General features: G+C 53.8%; 1 protein-coding gene across 1 annotated transcript in view; it reads left to right on the top strand.

Annotated features, from left to right (window-relative positions):
* Positions 1–19,177, top strand: part of XXYLT1 (xyloside xylosyltransferase 1) — a 35,696-nt gene extending 16,519 nt beyond the window's left edge. Inside the window, exons 3-4 of the mRNA XM_086754602.1 lie at positions 4,174–4,306; positions 18,033–19,177. Coding sequence (XP_086610728.1) covers positions 4,174–4,306; positions 18,033–18,429 — 530 coding nt within the window. The 3' untranslated portion in view covers positions 18,430–19,177. The remainder of the gene's footprint in view (positions 1–4,173; positions 4,307–18,032) is intronic.
* Positions 19,178–20,874: the final 1,697 nt, after the last annotated feature.

Below are 20,874 nucleotides of genomic sequence, written 5' to 3' on the forward strand. Positions count from 1 at the left end.
ACATGCACGTGCAACCTGGCCGGGCGGTGGCCTGTCCCTTCCTGCCATCCCACTCCTCCCTGCAGTGGCTCCACTGCCAGACCAGCTGCAGGCAGGATTTTGTTACTCTGAGGAGGGAGCCGAGCTTGCGCCAACATGAGCCTGTCGATGGGCTGGACAGCTACACTACCTCCAGGAGGTTTCAATTCTTGCTTTTTCTAGTCTAAAGCTGTTAAACCACTGCTTAATTAACAGTAATTAAGACCATGCCACTTGCTGGACAGCTGCTGCCTTTTGCATTGTGATGGCAGCTCTCTGTTTCGCTGTTTGTTCCTAGATACAAGTTGTTATTATTTTCACTCCTTTCCCCTCTCTGCAGAGTGACTGCGTCGGCCGGTGGTGGCATCCCTCTGCCCCAGATCTGGCGTGGTTTGTACAGAAGAAGAGAGTTTGGAGCTGAGGCCAGTACTTACGCCCTAGCCCTGCGCCTGCTGTCTAGGCTCGGCTTTGCCAGGGTGACAACCCCCGTACGGAGAAAGTTGTTGGGATGAGTGTAAATGGTGCTAGCTCGCATAGGAGCCTCTCAAATCGCATGTCGTACTCCAGAGCCTAGTTCTGGCCATCACTAGGTGACCCATGGATGCCCCGACTGTGCAGGGAGGGTGTCAACATCGTCTGCCCCAAGGGGAGTGCACGCTGCTGCTGCTGCCTGCAGCGCCTGGGAGGCAGCGGCTCGCTGGTGGCAAAGGTGCTGGAGCAGGAAAAGGCAAATAGCCGAGAAGGGCTTAGGCAGCTGAGCACCGGTGCAAGGTGGCTTGGGCACTGGTGGTGGTTTTCTCTCCTGGTTTCCAGTGCCGCAGACCCTGCTGTGGGATCGCACATCCCTGAAGCTGGCCTTTCTCCTCTGGACGCAGCTGGAGGGAGGGTTTGAGCTGAGCCTGGAGAGCAGCCCTGCTGTGATTGCTGGTACGAGGCTGCAGTAAAACATTATGAGCGTTAAATGGGGCCAGCCTGTGCCGTAAAGCTGTCCGTGCTAATGGAGATCATCTCCGCTTTGAGTGGCATAACTCTCCTTTATGTGCCGTGGCTGGCAGAGCCAGAATTGAATGGTGCAGAGGGTGCAGTATGGCAGAGTCAGAAAACTCGCTTCCCGAGCAAAACACTTTCAGGTTTTCTCCACATTTCCAGCTGGACCCCTCCAAGCTGTTTGTGCCTAAGGCAGCACGTGATTCCTCCACCCCCACATGGCAGCTGGGACAAAGTGCTTGGTAAAAGAGCAAAAGAACATGATAAATCATAAATATCAGTGCCTGGCCCCTTGCCAGTCACAGGCAGAGAAATCATCTTGACCATTAATCTGTCCGTGCAAGCTGCATCTGGCAAAGCAGCACTTATTGTCCCCCATGCTCGTTTTTGTCTCAGTGTTGCAGTTCATGCTTGCTTTTTTTTTAAAAAAAAAAAAAAAGGAAAAGTACTTTGCGCTCTCTGGGTCTGATTTGTTAGTGAGTTTTTCCTGGGGGGCTCTGCCAGCACAGCGTGGGACTAGTGTGGGGTGCTGGTGCTGGGGCAGGCAGGGCTGGGATTAGTGCTTCCCCTGGGCTCAGCTTTTGTTCTGTGCTGTGATTAATTGCAGTTAGTGCTCATCTGTAATTGTAGAGAACAATCGGATGACGTGCCTCACGGTTGATTTAATTGAAACCTGATGAGGCATCTGCTCATGATGAGGCATTTTCCTCTGATGAGGAAGGCTGCTGAGCACCGGGGTGAGCTGTGCTGGGATCCTCCTGAGAACCCCAGCCCCTCTCCTTGTCCTCCACAGCGCCTTGGCCTCCGGCTCCCACCCTGTTTTGGCTGGGCTGAGCTTGTGCTAGAGGTCTGGGTCCCCTCACACTGGAGGTCCAGGTCTCCTTGCCCTGGAGTTTTGTGACCAGTCTGGATGTTCTCAAGTGCAGTAGCATTAAGGGTCTGGGTTTTTGCACGGCTGTGGTCTGGTGTCTTTGGGGTACGTCTCCTTCCTCACTGCAGAAATCCTCCACTCTGCCTATTCGTCTGCTTGAGTTGTGCTAGCAATTTCTAAGGCTGTTAGGAAGGCTGAGGGAAATTGCTTTTGGATCAAGACCTGCTTTAGCCTGTAGTGAATTACTACGCCTGGGTTTTAAATCTTTGCAAACAGAGGATTATGGTGATGGTAAATACTGGGTAGGCCTGGGGATTGCCGTACTGCTGGCTGAAGGGTGTGTGGCCTTTCCTTTTAGCAGATAGGGAGTGATGGATGTTAAAAAAATAAATTGAGATACAGCCTGGGTTGTAGCTTAGACACTATTTCTCCTTGATTTATATTTCTGCTTGGATGCTTTGCAGAGTAAGCAGTATATTTCTTGCTTAACCTCATGGGGCTTTTTCCTTCTTAAATGAGGACAGTGTGGTAGATACAACCAGTTGCCAAGAGCCCTGGATTAGTGCAAGATCTGCAAAAAATTCAGAGCTGCTGTACAGGCCAGCATCTGCTTGAAACAAAAACAGCAAGTGACGAAGGCATTGGAAATGGCAAAGCTCCGTTCCTGTGCCAGAGGATAGCTGCCCGTGCCTGGCTGCTCTCAACATCCCCAGGTCTCTCGTCCCAACAGTGGCTTTGGGGCCTGAAGCAGAGCGATCGCCTCCTGCTCTCAGTAGGCTGGGGATAGCCAGCAGCCTGTCCTGAGCACGGCGGGGCAAGGGGGTGAGGAACTGCGGTGGAGTGATGGCTGGAGCGTGGGCAGCGCCCCAGAAATGCCAGCCTGATGGGAAGCCCTGCCCGTAGCCAGGGAGGATGCAGGCAGCAGGGGGTGAGGGCAGGCTGGGCTCGTCCTCCTGTCTGCAAGGACTGGGCAGGAGGAAGGGTGAGGGCCTTGTTTGCTGATCGCTGTGAAAGCGGTGGTGATGTGCCTGTCTAGGCTGCAAAGAGCTGTAACGGCACCTGTGAATGATGAGTGGGGCCCAAACAGGTTGATACAGTATTTTTAATCCGGTTAGTGCCAACTGCTAAGAAACCTAGCCAGTTTGCTCTTGGCTTTTATAACGCGTATAGTGTTGGCATTACATAGTGCCACGGGGGATGGCTCCACTCCGCTCGCAGTCTGCAGGTAGGGCTGAGCCCGGCTGGCCAGAAGGTGACCATGGCTTTGCCCAGGGCGGGGGAAACCCATGGAGTGGTCTGATCTCTCGCAGTGTTTGCATTTGGTGCATTTTGTTTGGCCTGCTGCAATCCATACAACATCCCTAGATCCAGCTGGGACAAGCAGTCTTGACAAAGCGCGTCTTCTGCACCCTCTCCCAAGCAACATCTCCATCAATCGGTCTCATGTGCTGCAGAGGAGACTGTGACAAATGCAGGCAGGGGCCTGACCATGTTAATGAGCTCAGGTCTGGTCTTGAGAATTATGTCCTCCAGCCTCTCCTCACTATCAGCTTTCCCACTGCAAGTGGAAGACACTTCTGTGTCTGCACAATCCTCTGTTTCTCTGACAGAGTACCACTGGCAATAAAGAAGTTTTCCGGGCTGCTAGCAGTGCTGTGCAGGCGGGGGGCTGTAATCTCTGCCCTCGGGGAAGCCCGTGTCAGGCTGCTGGCAGCTAATGAGCTTGTGCAGGTGTTGCTGAGGGTGTCATGTGGCTTACTGAATTATTGATGTTGTCTGTGATGGGAAATGCTCTGATGCTTCGAGCTGGGGATGCTCTGTGGGCTGGAGCTGGGAAATGCTCCTGGAGTTGGTAGCTTTTCCCAGAAGCAAACAGCAAGGTTTTCCCAGAAGTGCATAAGGTGACCATGCGGTTTTGTGTGGCTGCTCCTGCAGAAGCACTTCCAGAAAGGGAGAGGCTGGGCTGAAGCTACCCTCTGGCTTTTGCCAGTCATATGGAAAAGCAGTCTTCTGGAAGGAAGGAGAGAGGGGTGGGTAGAAGCAGGAGGTCACCAGAAGTGGTTTCTGAAGTAAATCATGCCTGAAATGCGCAGTGATGCATGCTGTTGTGATGGTTGAAGGTTGGTAGTTTTCTGTAGAGGTTGCAGCTGGATTGCATTTGCCCTGAATCAGACAAGTTTTGCCCACGGAGTTGATTGCACCAAATCCTCGTTGAGTGTAATTTGTCAAATAGCTTTTGGTAATCACTGGTTACAATCTCGTCTTATATAGCTGGCTTTTCTTTGTTGTGCTTTCAGAAATAACACAGATCATCCAGGTAGACTTGGACCTGAAGTACAAGACCAACATCCGAGACCTGTTTGATGAGTTTGACAACTTCCCGGAGGGAGCAGTCATTGGGATTGCCAGGGAAATGCAGCCAGTGTACAGGTATGGCCCCCTCCCCATGGGGAGGAGAGAGTGAACAGCGGGTGGCTGGCGTGTCTTCTCTTCAACTCAGCTTGGTCTTTGGAAGGAAATCTAGGGGAATGCAGTCTCCCTGCTTTAATCCCTGCGTGGGAACTTAATCTGAAACTTGTAGGTCAGTATGAACGAAGTGTACAGTGTCACTATGGTTTCCTTGTTCTCACACACCGTGACAAGGCTTCCAGAGCCAAATTCCTGGTCATGAGTGCCAAAATCCACACCGAGATTATAGTGTATCTCCTAGAGGTGTATTTCCCTAACCATCCCTGTTGAGGTGCTCTGTATTCTGGAGCATCAGTTTGTACGTTGGGGCTCAGAGGTTTTGGCTGTGAATATTGCTGCTCTGCCCAACCAAGCAGGAGCAACATTTTCCTATCCCTCGTGGACCTGGGGTGAGTGTGTTTCAGCTGTACTCACACATCATGTTCATCCAACAAAGAGGGAAGTATTGCCAGTACTGCCTTGGGGACTCGCTCTGAGCAGTGTGGTTGCCTTGCATTCTGCTGTCTAGCTTTCCTTTTTGCTTTCCACCTGTGTTTTCCACGAAATATCTGACCCAGCATCTGGAGAATCCCCCTGGCATGATGTTTAAGCAGATCAGTCTGCTTTCTCCAGGCATTAGCTTGCTTGCAGCAAGTGTGCTGATGTGAGAAATCATTTGGGAAATGTCTAAAATGACCAATGGAGTGGAGAGATGCATCTTCCAGTGCTCGTTGGTTGGAGGCTTTTGGTGGTTGCTTTATTTCTCTGTAGGCAGAGAGTAGGGATTGAGTTTGGGCAACAGTGAGGTTCTGGGTCCCTGGAGTATCAGTGCACCTTCTGCTGAAGAAATATTTCCCCAGGGAAGTGCGAGTGGGCAACTCTCTTGGTGACCTGGGTTTGCAAGCATGCAGATAGCCCTGCGGTCACTTGCTTTTCAGATCCTTGGTCCACCAGCTGGTGCCAGCTGTGGTGGCAGCTAGCAGTGGGAGCCATGCACCAATGGGTGGTCCTGCTCTTCCCACTCGTGAGCCACCGGTGAGCTTCAGGGACACAGACTAGATGGTCATTGTAGATAGCTTCCAACTGAAATATTCTATTCTAGATATTTCTAGATAAAATAAATTTGTTTCATTTTAATTAAATTAAACAAATTGATTTAAATAAATTGGTTTAATTTAGCCTGTGTTGCTCCACGGATGAAACTCAGATTTTGTTTTAGTCCGGGGTGAATCAGATCATCAACTCAGGATGCTTTAATGGTTTCTCAGCTGAGCAGAATTTGAGCGTCTGAGATGGCTTGGCTAGATTTGCTAATCCTAATGGAAATGTTCTTGGAGAAAGATAAAAAAAGCTTAAGAGCTCTGTATGTCTTTTCCTTCCCTACTGGGAGCCTTAGTAGTGAGATCAATAACTGAACCTCCTAAGACAGGTCCAGTAGCACTCCTGGGCAAAGGCTGAGCTGCAAAGATCTGGAGCAGCCATTCCAGCTGCATGTGCAGGATGGGACAAGGGTGGACTCAGAGAGAAGTTCACCAGCAGGGGACTGATGGAAAAGAAGCTGTACAGGCACTTCTTTGGAAGACCAGGAGATTGTCTGCAAGCTGCAGGGTTGACTAGAGGCCAGGAATGGAGGGTCATCACCCCTGGGCTGATCTGTGGAGAACGAGGTGATGCTGGGACCACATGTAGCTGTTCACGTGGTTCTTGCAGAGCAGGGCAGGCACCCCTCATGTCTGGGCAACAAAATATCTTTCTTTAAATTTAAGCAAGAATTTGAGCTTCCTGTTTATCCTCTTTGGATGAGAACAGTTTGGGATTCCGCCTTGGCCCTGGCCATGGTCGTGGAGGTTCAGGTCCATGCAGCAGTTGGGTCTGCTGGTAGTTTAGGACCCAACTTCCTGGTGGTCCCCTCTGCAGGCTGCACTTTTGGAGTGAGGCTTTCACTTTGCATTTTGGAAATTTTGAAATTTCCCCTTTTCTTTATAATTATAAATATAAGAAAACAGATTGTCTATGGAAAGGGATAAAACTTGTCCTATTGTGTCTTTTTCTTCACCCTCCATCAAGGTTTCAATGACATTTCAATGATATAGTACTGTTCTCAAACATGACTTTATTTGGTTTAAGTGATTTATACTTGGAGCTGAAGTTTGCAAATCACACAGCGCCGTTATTAGAATGTGAATTTGGTCCTAGCATCTCCGATATCAGAGCCTTGCTCAGCTGCTGGTGACCCCTGTGGTTGTTAATCACAACCAATTGTTTCCTAGAAGCCCAAGCCAGCTGAGAGCATGCTCACGAGAGCGTTTCTGGTTGCTTAAACTGCAGAAGGCATCATGGAAAACGACATCTCTGTGCCCATGGCAGAAATGTCACCTCCCCTCCTGGCCTGTGCTCTTGTCAGGGAGAGCTGGGGCCAGAGGAACATGGATGCTAAGATATCATCTCTGTACGGCAACACCACACTCGGAGCATGGAGGACTTCTGTGTCTGCTTTGGGCGTCCTGGCAGGATTTTGGTGCCTGGAATGGTAAATCCAGCCCCAGTTAATTACATCCAGTTGTTAGACCTTAAAACAGGACAGAAGGGGCAGTGACAGCCGAGCATGGCCATGGTGCTGTGCCAGCTTGTCAGCCTCCGTCGGCGTTGCAGGGCAGATCCCATTAGTAAGTGGTGCAGCCTGTATCGGGGTAAGAAAAGCGTGTGTTCGCCTGCAGTTAGCGCACGGTGGAATTGCTCCATGTTCCTGTCTCTGCAGGGATCGGCTTTGTGTTAGTTCCACGCATAGCTAGGGAGCGGAGGTGGTGTCCCACTGCCCGGATATGGTTTGTGGGACCGGGCATGCCTGGAGGGGACAGAGTTAAGCTTTGGGGTGCTCCGCTGGAGGGAGAGATCTCTGGCACTGCAGGGGACAAGGCACAGGACCAAGGCATGGGACAGCAGGGCTGAGCACTGAATATCTGACCCGAGCCGAACCCTTGCTCTCCCCACTCCTGCCGCCTGCGGTGGGGACAAACAAGCCAAGTGATAACAGCCCTCAGAGGCTGCATTTTTGGGCTGAACTTTCTGTTGTTGCAGTTTTGACGTTCTGGGTCACTTTGGGCTATGTTGTGCCTTTGTGCTTGTGCTGTTTTGATCTTCATGTGAAAACAAGTTTCCGATCCTTCTTGTCGCCAGATCACCCGGCGTGAGGCAAGCTGTGCAAACGCCAGCCTGCTCTCCCACCAAGCCCTCTGCCCTGTGGGGCTCGCACCTCCCTGCTAAAAGGGTTTCCAGACAAAAACACGAGCTGACAAAGCATGAGTGTCTTTGTATTAAAAAAAAAATCTTTGCTATTTTTGTACTTTTAGCAAGATAAAAACCTGCTGTAGGTGTGAAATAAGAGGTGCCAGCTCCGGCTGTGTGATTCGAGGTGCCAGCTCCGGCTGTGTGATTCACCACGTGCACAGGTTTGAAGCCTCTGGGAAAACTGGTTTTGGGGGTGAAGGAGGGTTACCAGGCTGCACAGGCAATGGCAGTCTCTCAATTTCCAGTTGTATTTTCCTCCCCACTTCATGCAACTCTTTGCAGCATCAGCGCTGCCCAGGGGGATTTATCCCAACATTGCTCCTCTGTACTCACAGCGTTCTCAGCAAGGACAGCAAGGTGATGTGGTTGGATTTGCAGCCAAAGGAGATGCCAGCATCCTCGTGCCTGCTCCCACAGCAGACCAGGAGGTGTTTTCCAAGCAGGACATGGCTCCCAGAGCTGTACCTGTGGCTGTGACTCTGCAAAAGTGTGGGTGCACCCTTGCCTAGTGATTGTGTCTGTGTGAACTGTGGCTGTGTGGACACACATACAACACCAAAACCTTAAAAACAGGATAGCCAGTGTGGGGCAAAACATCAGAGGTGAGTCAGCAAAGCTTTCCTGAGCTTACTCACAGAGCTGTAGACTGGCACCCTCGGGGCAGAGTAAGCCAGTGGCTGGGAAAGGTCTGGGTGCCATCTTTCCCTCTCTGTAGCAATGGAGGGGATGGATGGAGATCAATGCACTTGGCTATGTTGGATCCTTGTTACTTGCTTGGCCTGTCAGAGGAGGTAAATGGGTGCAGACTGGTGTATTTTGTAAATGATGCACTATTTTCTGGGAGGCGATGCTGTTCCTACCAGCTGCTGGTTGGCTGTCTGGTTGTAGGTTGCACTTCAGGGTCAGGCTGGGACTGCCCAGCGCTCGAATGCTGCACTGCTGCACTGAGCACACTGTGCACTGGGTACTGACGCTTGCGGGAAGTGGAGGAGTAAGAGAACAGCAGATAGGAAGTGTCCCGGAGCCTGCCTGCACATCCTGAAGGTAGGGGGAAACCTCCAGACAGCAAAACAGGATGGCACGGGAGCGTTTCCACTTGTTTGACTCATGCTGAAACAATGCCCGGCTGCTGTTTGTCTTGGACAAATGCATTTTTCTGAGCAACAGGATCTCCTGGCCCTCCTGCAAAGCAAATGCTGGGGTTTAACTCTTGCGTAGCCTGGGGCTGGCTTGTCCCTTGGGGTCTCTCAGGATGGGCTGGAGTGGCCTGTGGAGAGCAGTAGCTCCTGCTGAAGCTGTACGTGGATCGCCCTGCAGATCCACCTCCTGGCTGTGTCTTGCAGGGCGGTGTCTGGCAGGGGTTCTGGGTGCGGAGGGAGAGGTTGGGGGAGCCCACATGGGGTGCAGGAGTCGTTCTGAGGTCTGAGGCTGTTGCTGTGAGGTTTGCTTCTCTTCAGCCGCAGTGGAGGGAGGTGGCACTCTATCCCTGGGTCAGACACGTTGTCCTCCCTGTGGCTTTTGGATCCAGTGTGTGACACGAGGTATGATCGCCACCTCTGTGGATGGGGTCACAGGCAGAGCTTTGTCCCACAAGGGGCTGCCCCCGCTGTCAGGGTTGCTGGGGACACTCAGTACCATACACTCGGTTCTTAGGCGCTTGTGGGCTTCCCATGGCAGCACTGGCTGCTTCCTGCCAGGCTGAAGTTTCCATGCTGGCCTGCATGCACAGCCTCTTCCCAGTGCTGACATATGCCTGCTCGTGTGTCTGCCTGCACAAGATCCACACCACGGCAGTGGCGAGACCGGGAGCTCTTGCTTCAGCAAGAATGATTTTGATGGAAAGATTAAAATCTGCATCTGAAGTTTGCCTAGTCCAAAAGGCTTTCTATGCAAGGAAGTGCTTCTGCAGAGTCATAACCTTAATTAAAACTCTTGTTTTCCCCTGCAGCATTTCAGCTACTCAGGTGAGCTGGCAGTGTCCTGCTCATCAGGCTACAGAGGGTGGACAATGATGCTCTGTATAAATAGTTAGGTCACACCGGGGCTTCTGCCTGGGATGGAGCTTTCCGGAGTTGGAGATATAACCATGTCCAGCGGGCAGGTCCTCCTGCCTGAGTTCGTCTGGTGTCACGGGCTCCTCATGCAGGCAGGTTGCCCTGGTTTGGAGCCTTTGCTCTTTTCCAAGTTCTTTTGCCCTGGGGAAGCAGTGAGCTGCCTGTCACGACGGGCTCTGTGTTTCCCAAGCCCCTCAGCTGGCGAAGGCAGGAGAATTTGCCTTGTCTGTGCCCCGCCAGGCATGGTGATGCCAGTGCTGCCTGCCCACAGTCCTGCAAGCCAGACTTTGGATTTTAAACCTTCTCGAGGCTTTGGCTTGATTTGGGGCAAATGCTGCTGCTTGATGTGTGGGGGGAACAGTTCTAGGAATCCTTTGGCAGTGGCTGTCAAGAAGCAGCCAAAATTACAGAACAAGCAGAACCTACAAGGAACTGGCAGCAGAATTGATTTCAGGAATTCAGCATTACTTTCCGATTAAAAATTATCCAAGAAGGTAAAGGTTTTTGTTTACATCTGTGCACATCATTAATATGTAGGGCCCGTTGCACTTACCCTGTTAGCAACAAAACCTGAAACACAATTAATAAATTTGACAAGATCTGACAACCACAACTGTGCATTGATTAGCATGAATGCTATTAATAATATTAATGCTATTAACTGTCCCCTTTGGGATACTGGGCATTACAAACATGATTTTTTTCCAACAATCGAGACGCTTTTGTGTGTTTGAGTAAGGCAGTCAGGACTTTTCAAGCATGGGTTCAAGCTTTTCCTGCGAGGACTTTGCCATCCTGCACAAGAGCACACATGGGTGGTGGTCCTTGTTTGCCAGCGCTGCCTGAGAAGTTTGCGGTGACTTTGCTACGGGATTTTTTGTTGGCTATAGCACACAAGTCCAGGGTGTGTCAGGTGAGCATGTATTGGTTACCGTACCTGCACTTGTCTTCAACTCCTGACCTTCTCAGTTTCTGCTTCTGAACGCCGTGGTTTCAGTGCCTGGAGGCAAGTGTCACACTGGTGGCATCTTGGGGTTGCTGGAGTACCTGGCTGCACTGGAAGATTGTCAGCACCTGCACGCTAAACACCGTGAGCGGGTGGTTGGACATTTGCACAATGGCTGTCATCTTCAGTGGTTACTTTTTTTGTCATGGGAGAGCATGAACTAAAGAAAGAGCAGGTCCGTGCTGTGCAGTGATGCTTTTTGGGAGGTCACAGCTTGGTTTGGGGCTACTGAGAGAAATGCTGTTCACGGACAGTGGCGAGGCTCAAGCTGGCCTGTGCAGCACAGGTATTCGTGACTCCTTCCACCCAAGTGAAGGGTTTGCAGTATGTAGGGAGGGGATTCTGAGCTGCAGATGCTAGCAGAGGTCTCAAACCAGCCCAGCTTAGCTCTTGAATCTGCTCTAGAAAGTGGCTGCTGGAGCTGAGCATCCAGAGATGGGCTGGGAGGAGCAGATGCAGCCACTCTGGCAGCCAGAGGGCAGCTGGTGCCGCTCGGCCAAGGGCTTCCTCACCAGCTCTTAGTGGAGAAGGAGATTCCAAGAGCTGAAGCCCCTAGACGAAGGAACAAACAAACAAACAACAGGAAATCAAAAGGCTTTGCTGCATAGCTGGGATGCTTTCTGGAGCTGTGTGGTGCTGGGGCCACAGGGGGAAGCTCACAGCAATCCTCTGGAGTTTTTGGCAACACCTGCCTGCTCTCCGAAGCTCAGTGGTGGCTCTCCTCCATGCTGGGACTCCCCTGCAGCAGTGCAGTGTCCCACAGCTGGGACTCCTGAACAGGGATGGAGGGATGGAGGCCTTTTATTTCTCTCCCCCACGGCAGCAGGTGAATGTCTGTGAAGGGAAAACATCTTCCCTGCTCCTGAAAGCCCCGTTTGTGGGTGAGGGTGGCCTGCGAGAGGCTGCCTGTGCCTCTGAGGCCAGCAGGCAGACAGTGCTGAGTGCTGCCAGAGTGGCATCCACTCAGGGTTGTTAGAGAAATCTGCCATTTTTGGAATAATTAGACCTGTGGTGTTTTAGAGTGCCCTCTGAACAGGCTGTCGCTGTCCTTCCCCGCTGCTGAATGAGTGGATGGTCTGACACGCACAGCCAACCGCTCCGCACTGCCACTGGTGCCGCCGGCATTTGGGCTGTAGAGGGAAGGAAACCGATGTGACCCAGACAGGGATTTATGGTCCCGTGTCTACTCAGAGGGTGATTTTACATGGTGAGGGGGTCTGGCCTTGAAAATCCGTCTCCCAGGGAAAGGTTTGGCTTGCAAACCGCGTTTGCAAGTTGCTACTAATCATCTTATTTAAGTGTGCTCATTTTTGGACTGCTAAGTCCACGCAGAAATGTAATCATCGAGAATCAATTTGCTGCTCCAAATACAGGCCTTTTAAAAGTTTGGCATGCAGACCATGCTCTATTAGAGACCAGCGCTGTACAGACATAATTTGTGCATTACGTGAGAAGTTTATTAAGGAATTAACTGATGTCTTCATTGAAGAGCTCAGTCCATCAGTTCATCAGTGTTTTCCAGGGGAGGGCTGGAGGTCCTGCCTGAACTGGACCCTCACCCTGAACCTAGCAAACCTGTCGGAGGAGGGCAAGGCAGTCGTGGCGTGCACACCGGCGCATCCTGCCCTTTGTCCCAGGCTGGGAATTGGGGTTACTTTGCCCCAGGGTGACAGAGCTGGGGGTGCTGCTGTGTTGGCGATGCCGTTGCATGTCGCTGGGTACATCTTACAAGCGTGGAGCTGAGATTTCCTGGGTTACACAAGCTGCTCAGCCTCAGCTAAGGCACTCCGGGCCAGGCTGGTACTGAACGTGCGGCCCAGCTCCTTAAGGGGTTTAGCGTTTGCACATGGGAAAGAAGCAATTAGCAACAAGGGCCGCTTTGTTTCAAAGCCTCCATCTGCAGCAGGGCTGAGCTCGCCTGGCTGTGGTCTGGCAGCGCTGGGGCGGGAAGGGGGAGCGTGGGTCAAATCCTGCTCTGGGTATGGCCCCGGGATGGCCGCCTCCCTCTGGCTGCAGCAGAAAGTTGGAAGAGCCCGACTTCACTGAAGCGATGCCTTTGGGTGGAGGGGAACTGGAGGAAGGGGAGATGGCCTTTTCCCCAGGGTTGACTTTGGTCGATCACAGTGGTGGTAAGGGGCTGGCTACTGCTCCGCGCAGTGAGGTTTAGCCAAGAGGAGAAGGTGTCTTGCCTGTGCTCTTCTTGCTGAGGATTAGAGGGGAAAGCCACCATCATCCCCTGGATGGATAACACGGTCATCACTGTGCCATCGCTCTTCCCTCTCCACCGCCTGTGCTCTCTCCTCCGTGTGAGGCAGAAGCCGCTGCTGAGGGGGCCTCTGGGCTGCTGTGGGAGCCAGGCTGCTTTTAAGCCTGTACCTGTCATCGCCAGAATCCTTTACAATTATTTACCCTCTCTGTTTGCTCTCTCCTCCGTTTCAAACACGTCCCCCCGTCCCCATCAGGACACTGAATACTTCCCACTGGGGCTCCCATCCCGTCTGCCCCCTCAGCCGGCTCGCCGGGGCCCCGCAGGTACTGGGCACCGGGCAGGTGGGCAGCTCAGCGGGACCGCAGCCATGCGCCATGTCCTCCTGCCCACCCCGGAGAGCACTGGTGTGGAGCAGAGGAGGACGGCACGCTCGCGCCTTGTTGCTTGTTGCACAGGAACAGCCGCGTTTGCCAGCAGCTGCAGCTGGGGATAACACCGCCAGCCGCCTGTTTTCTGGCTCAGGAACCGAAAAGCTTATTTAGAGGTAGCAAGAGCGTGCACTTGTTGTTTTAGTTGGTGTTTGGGCTGGCAGGGCTGCTGTCGGAGTGGCGCAGAGAGGGACGGCTGGCAGCCTGTGCTTCCCTGCTGTGCCAGGAGCTCCATGCCAGGCTGGATGGGGCTCAGGGTCTCCCCAGCCCTTGACCGCCGTGAGAAAGGCTTGGTTACAAAGTGTGTCCTCAAGGTACTGGCCCATCACTGCTCCTGTCCTGCCCTCCCAGGCAGCTGGCCGAAACTCTGTCAGTGCTGGTAAGAGGTGGGTGCAAAGCAGTGAGCTCCAGCGAGTTTACTGGTCCAGGAATGTTTATAGCATCCAGAATCCTACAGACCCCTTATTTTTTCAGATATGTCCTGTGGCTGTTGGCTTCGCTTCCTCCATGGGGAGGATCCATGTTCTCATCAGCAAGGCCAGTGGTGGCTGTGCAGCTGGTGTGACAGGGCTGCAGCCTCTTGAACATCTCAGGTGGGTACCAGCACGAAAGACCAGTTCGTTGCCTATGGGCCCAGTTCGTGCTTTGGGCTTACTGCTGGTCATCCAGCTGGTAGTAACTCCTCCACCTTGCCTTTCCTGCCAGCAAGGGTGCCGTGCTGCTTTACGAGTGGTTTCCCATCAGGTTGTCCCATAACCCAGAAGAGAAGTAAACTAGTGGAAGTTGATGGGTTTGGACAAAGTCTTCCCCCCACCCAGCCTTTGCCCCTTGCTGTGCACGACAGCAAGAGAAGGACCTGCAAAACACAGCTGGCGGGTGGCGCGGTCCCTTCTCCCCCTGGCAGCTATCCCCACCAAGGCATTTTAACGCGCGATGGCAGTTCTGCAAGTCAGGGCTTGTGACGGCTGGCCTGCGAGGCAGGGGAGGTGCGGCCGGAGCGCCCTGCACTGGGCCAGCAAGGGAAGTCCTGGTGGAAGCAGGGTTTTTTTATCTGGGCTGCCTGGGCCCAGCGTTTGAATGGTTGGAAATGCTCGTCTCCAGATGTTTCCTAGCACACGCCGGCTCTGTTTATAAACAGCTCCTCAAAGCAAAGCCCGTTGGGGCTGCAAGCGTGCACTCACGGCAGTGGCCCCGCACGGCTCCCCCGCACCCCGCTACGGGGTCGGGGGCCCAGGGTCACCTCTTTCCCCTCCCATCCAGAGGGGCCAGGGCAGTTAACAAAAGCCCGAAATGCCTGCTTTTCCTTTCTCCTCCCCTCCTCCCGGCCAGCAACTTCCTGTCCCATTGCATCCCTGCGGTGGCCGGCATCTCCGGGCTGCCTTCCTGCCCTGCCTTTCGCTGCCAAGGAGCAGGGAGCCAGCACCCCGGAGCCGAGGCCAGCGGCACTCTGGGTCTGCCTGAACCACCCGTCCCATGGGAGATCCCGGCTGCTCCAAGGGCTTGGGACGGGCATTCATTTCCGTTGCATCCAACTGGGGTTTGGTGCCTTAATGGTTGTTTTGGGCAGCTGCATCCCCAGCAGCCCCTCCTTGGATCCTGGCAGTGCGCTGATCAAGCCCCTGGTGTTTTCCTCCCGTGTTTTGCCAAAATTTGAGGCGGGTGCCACGAGGCGATGGCCGGCAGGACAGGGCGGCGCGGTTGCAGGCTGAGATAGCTCTTTGGCCTGTCACTGTCCTTCCCCAGCCCCATCTCCTCCGAAGAAAATTTTGGTCTCATACCCACAGCTTCTTCCGCTTCCACCTGGACAGAGTGCCTGTCAGCCGTGCTGTTCTGTGTCCTGGCCCCTGCAGGAGGAGAGAGCTGAAAGCTTCTGTTAGAAGGACAAAAGCTGAGAGAACTCCAGGCTAAACAGATGCTGCCGGCAGCCCTGCCAAAATACCTTTCCCTCGGTTGGCCCCAGCCCAGTGCTGGAAAGGCTGTGGCATGGTGCTGCGAGCAGGTTCCCGAGCCATCGGCCCTGCAGAGCCGCCCGCAGCTCGTCATATCCTGGATGTCACCCCAGCATCGCTCCCCGGGGACGGCCCTGTCCTCCCCCCCAGCCCCACTCCCCTGCAGACCCTGTGCGCGGCCGGGGGAGGATGGCTCCGTCAGGCCAGCGCTGGGAGGAAGGGATGAACAGTTGCTGCGTGTCGGTCTGTGTTCTCTCCCTGCAGAACAGGGCACGTTGCTCCCTTCTCGTTATCAGCTGTCACCAAGTAATCTGCTGGGGATCAGCATCGCTGAAAAATTGAGTCATTTGATCTGCTTTCGCCCTGCTGCGGCCTGGCGATGCCGAGGGCTTGGGCGCTTGTATTTTTCCTATTCTAGCTGCTTGCAGGGACTGTAATCTCATCCCTTAGCTTGGGCAGTGTGGTTTTGGAGATAATGTTAAAGAAATTGGCTCCACTGCTGTGAAGCTAGAAAGGTGCCTCCCTCTGTGGCACTGCCCCTCCTCTCCCTCCTGCCAGCTTCCAGCATATTTTTTTGTGCACGAGGATGGCTTTCCTGGCACTGCTTGGGCTTGAGCCAGTCTCTGCTCAGACCCCTGGACCTGAGCGCCCTGGGAGGCTGATGGGTGCAAGACTGGGTCTTGTCTTTGCAGGTTGAGCTTCCCTCTAACACTGCCTGGAGAGGACTTTGCCTTCCCTTTCTCGTGAGCATCCACGAGTCATCTTTGTGGTGGCCTGGTGCCTGTCCCCGAGACATCGCTGCTCGTTGCAGAGGCAGAGCCCTTTTATCCCTCCCCTGCCCTTTAGATCAAACGAGCGCCGCTGCCCGTGGGTTCCCATGAGGCAGCCAGTCCTCCGCTCCCCTTCCCTGGGAGGCGTGGAGACGGCTGCTCAAAAACTGAGCCCTCCTTCCATGGAAAACTGGCGCTTGGAGAAACCTTTTCTGCCCTGAGTCAGGCGAAAGGGAGCGGTGTAAAGACCCTTAACGAAATGAGAAGTATCAGAGGTTTGAATCTAAAGCATGTAAAGGGAACGTTGTAAGGAAGTGATGATGTGTGATGGTTGTGGTTCTCTGGATCAGGAAATAAAAAAGGTGCTCGTGGCTGACATCATTAATAGAACCAGGTTTTCTGCTGGGATAATTCTGCTGGTGGCTGTTGAATCCTGGCTCTCGCCATGGCCAGTCTCGCAGTGCTGTGCTGGGGACCCGGGGAACGGCCAGAAGGGTGGATTTAACAGACTGATCTCTGAACAAGCCATAGAATTCCCTGAGCAAGTGCCTGTTGGAGCTGAACGCAGCTTCTTACAGGGAAAATTCCAATTTAAATGTTTGCAGTGGGGGACTACCCATCGTGACTCTGGAGCTGTCCCAGGGGCTGTCCCTGCATCTTCTTACATCTGAATTAGTTCAGCTTCCAAGCCTGGGACCGCTTTAAACCTTTGGGTGCTAAATCCATGCCATCTACCAACAAATTCTTGTTTCCTGGAGGTACATAGAGGCTTCGGTCAGTGTCCGACAGATTCGGAGAGGAACCAGTGGCAGGCTTGGCTTGTTCTTTCTAACAGTGTTTCCCTCTGACATCTTCACAGCAAGATGCGAAAAAAAAAACTGGTGTAGCTTTGCCTGAAGCCTTAAAGCTGGGAGGAGACCGCAGTGCTGGAAGCCCTGGGCTGTCAGCCGGTGAGTGCCCTCCTCCAAACCACAGGCTTGGCCAGCTCTCAGCTGTCCCGCTTTGCAGCAGAGGGTGCTGCTTGGGGACAGAAGACTTTCGATCTGAATGGGAGCAATTTTGAGGGGTGAATTCAACCCCAGCTGCTTGGTAATGGGCATGAGGATGAATTAATTTCCTGCAGGTGGGAGCAGCCAGTGTGTGTATGCTGGGGTCTGCTCACCACCCCAGGGCTGAGGAAGGAGACAAAGACATTTTTGGGCTGCTTGCTTAGGTACTCTGAATTTTTCCCATTTGAATCACCCTCTGGAGTTAGTTTTGTGCATTGCTAGACTTGCACCACGCTCTTCTCCTTGGCAGCTGGAAATCAGCTGGTGAAGAGCCTGTCTGCCGGAGCTGCTACCGCTGAGCCCATCGAGGGCTGCAAATGCTGAAGGGAAGGCAGTGCTTGTGTAGCTAATGAGATGTTGCCATTGGATTTATTTTTTTCATTTTTATTTTGAAGAATATTTCTGCCACTCAGATTTATTTCAAGCCTTCTTTTTGCACAGCCTCAAACTGGGGCCCATCTTTGATCTGGAGCTTCCCTGTTATCAAATGATTATAATTATGATGATGATGATGCAAGCTCTGCTGCTGAAATCCCATTAACTGCAGGACATTTTCCTGGTGCCTACCAGCCATGGGGGCACTTCTAGTGGTTTGCCCGAGGCACTGGGGATGTGGTTTCGTCTTCCCGCACAGCCATGTGAGCAGTCACACGATCCTCTGCCCTGTTGGCTCACCGGGGCGATGCTGGTAGAAACAAAAGAGGCTTTAGGAGAGAGCAAGAAGACTGGTTTGAGGTCTGGGCAATATGCTGTGCAGGGGGATGGAGAGAGCCAGAGTCTGTGAAGGACTGGGCTGCGCAGGGAGGCTGGATGCCTCCAGCCAGTGGAAAACAGACACTGTGAGATCCCTTGGGTGGGTGGTAGATCCTGTGCTGTGATCCAGGCCTGCCCAGACTTGAGGTGGCTGCTCTTCAGGCTGTACTCACTGACTCCCCTGTTTTTCTTCTCTTCCCAGGCACACATTCTGGCAGTATCGCCGCGAGAACCCCCAAACCAAAGTGGGGGACCCCCCTCCTGACGGGCTGCCTGGATTCAACAGCGGTGTCCTGCTCCTGAACCTGGAAGCCATGAGGCAGTCCAAGCTCTACAACCAGCTGCTGGAGCCCGCCATGGTGCAGAAGCTGACGGAGAAGTACCACTTCAAGGGCCACCTCGGGGACCAGGATTTCTTCACCATGGTGGGGATGGAGCACCCGGAGCTCTTCCACGTGCTCGACTGCACCTGGAACCGGCAGCTTTGCACGTGGTGGAGGGATCATGGCTACAGCGACGTGTTTGACCAGTACTTCCAGTGTGAGGGTGAGGTCAAGATTTACCATGGGAACTGCAACACCCCAATCCCTGAAGACTAGGGCACCCGCCACTGACTGCAGCAAGCCCTGCAAAGCCGTGGTGGCTGCACCAGCAGTCCCTCAGGAAGGGTGGCCAGCCTGGATCTGTTGCAACCCAGGCAGATCCCTAGGGATCGCAAGACTGTTCAGTATCCCGCTGCCTGTAGCCTCATCCCTCCAGGAGGAAGCGCAGTCCGGTAGCTGGAGCAGGACATTCACAGTCGCCGTGCCTGGGCTCAGCTCCTGGCTCTGCTCAAGGCACGTCCGTGGTGCCGCTCTGTGCCACTGCTACCGGGCCATGGGGACAGCCGAGGGCCCATCAGGCGACTGCTGCTTCTGCACATTGCAGGGTGCTGGCTCCCTGGGTGCTGTGCACCCTTGCCTTGGCCAGTGATCAGCAAGAGCCCACAGCTGCGCAGTTGGGTTTTGTTTTGGCATTTGTTGGTGGCCCAGTTCTGCACCTCACACAGGGCATCCGTCTGGTCCCTCTGGAGAGCAGACTCCGTCCTCAGGTCATCTTTGTTTTGAAGCATTCCAGAAAGGCAAGAGGGCTTTAAAGACTGAAAAGCTGCTTTGAATTGAGTTACTTACAAACAGAAATTGAATGCTAGGTGAGCTTTAAAGCTTTCCATTGGTGGTTCTTAGCAATAAAAGCTTTACTGCCCTGTCTTGTCTTAAAAGCGTTCAGTGAGCGTGCACCAATAGGTTCATTTTTTTAGCCTTGTCTTTAACCTTTTGTACAAGAATAAAGCTGCAGATGTGAAACGCACTCGGCTGTTTTTCTGTGGCAGAACTGAAGTCCTGTGAGCTAGGAGGGTTGTGCTCTTTTTGTCATGATTAGAGGCTAGTTGATGTCTATCTGTTGGGCAGTTGAGAAGGGTGCCCCATGTACGTTATTGCTGTGCTTAATCTCACGCCCGTCCCAAGTGAGTGATGCAAGTAATTGGGCTGGCACACAAACAAGATTTCAAAAAAAAGATCATCCTCACCGTACTCAGGTTGGTTTGGAAGAAGCCAGGAGCTGCCTGTGCCATGACTTACCGGGCTTCAGGCCTGAGCACTCCCAAATAAATCCTGTCTCAGCTGGCCCGGCTGGTGCCTGCCAGCTCCTGTGCGAGTGCCTGTCAGAGGAGCTGCACACGCGCGCTAACACGCTTTCCACCCTGGTTATTTTTACACCGAACCAGCGTGTGCTTGGGTGTGTGTCTGTGCGTGCATCTGTGTGACGAGCACGTGCGGGAGAGAGGGATGGGGAGTTAATTATGGCTTAACCTGCTAGCAGCCCGTGCAGCGTGCGGCAGGAGTTTCCTGGGCTCCTTCCCCTGTGTCCATGAACAAACGTTTATCTTTTCTGAGGGAAAGGCTCCCCTCCCTCTAACTGATGTGAGGGGAAGGCAGGCTGCGGTGCAGGCTGCAGCCCTAACCCTACTGTCTTTGATTTACTGAAGCGATCCATTTCCAAATAGCACACAAGCTCTGCAGGGAAGGAATCGCGAAGAGGTGATCAAGGGCTGGTGAAGGAAGCAATAGCTGCTGTGTTAGGCTCACATTTTCACCAAAAACCAAGGTGATCAGGCTTCGCTGTGCAAGGCAAGGCAAGCAGCCAGAGTGCTGGAGGCTGCAGCGGGTCGGGATTCAGGGCGGGCGGTGCACCGCGATGATGCATCCTGAAGGACGAGGAGGGTTTGTAGCGAGGAGGGTTTGCGGTGGCTCAGCCAGCCGGAGCTGCTGCCATGCCCAGAGAGCACGTGCCCTCCCAGGGACTCCGGAGTGAAACTTTGCTCGGTCGATGCCGCCCGCTCTGCTTTAGGTGTGAGCTGGGTGGGGACGTCCCTGTGTTGCGTGGCTGGGAGCAGCCCTGGGAGCCACCCACCTCACCCGTGCCCTGGCAGTGCCACGCTGCTTTCCCGGATGTGCTGGGTGAAACAGAGAGAGGGCAGGGCTTCCTGGTGCAGTGTCGCAGGCCCGTGGTTGGCATCAGCACTTTGTCACCACCTCGGCATGTCCCAAGGCCCCTGCGATTGCCCTGAGCGGCTCCCGGGGCTGCCCCATGTGCACAGCCCCCGCCGTGCCCCAGTTGCTGCTGCAGGGACTCAGCCCTGCGCTTGCCAGCGCCAGTGACACACTGGTGGCACCAGTGACACACAGGGCCTCACGTGCCAGGACACGACCTTGCCATCCATCTGGAAATGGCCATACTGGAGATACAGGCCAGGTGGCTCATGTCACCGGCCCTGGGGAGCGGCAGGGCAATGAGCAAACACAGCTTTTCCAGGGGGCTGAGCTCTGGGGTAGCTCTCTGTGTCGGGACTGGCCCAAAAGCACCGTTATGGGTTTGGGATGGCACTGCCACACGGTGACACCAAGGCTGCCGTCCTCGGGAGCCAGGGCTGCGTGGGGCCGAGTCCCCCACTGCTGCCCCTAGGGCTGAGCCAGGCGCTGGGCACCGTCTGCCTGCGGCCAGGG

Source organism: Chlamydotis macqueenii, chromosome 9 (genome assembly GCF_036417535.1).
Source record: "Chlamydotis macqueenii isolate bChlMac1 chromosome 9, bChlMac1.mat, whole genome shotgun sequence".
Taxonomy (NCBI): Eukaryota; Metazoa; Chordata; class Aves; order Otidiformes; family Otididae; genus Chlamydotis; species Chlamydotis macqueenii.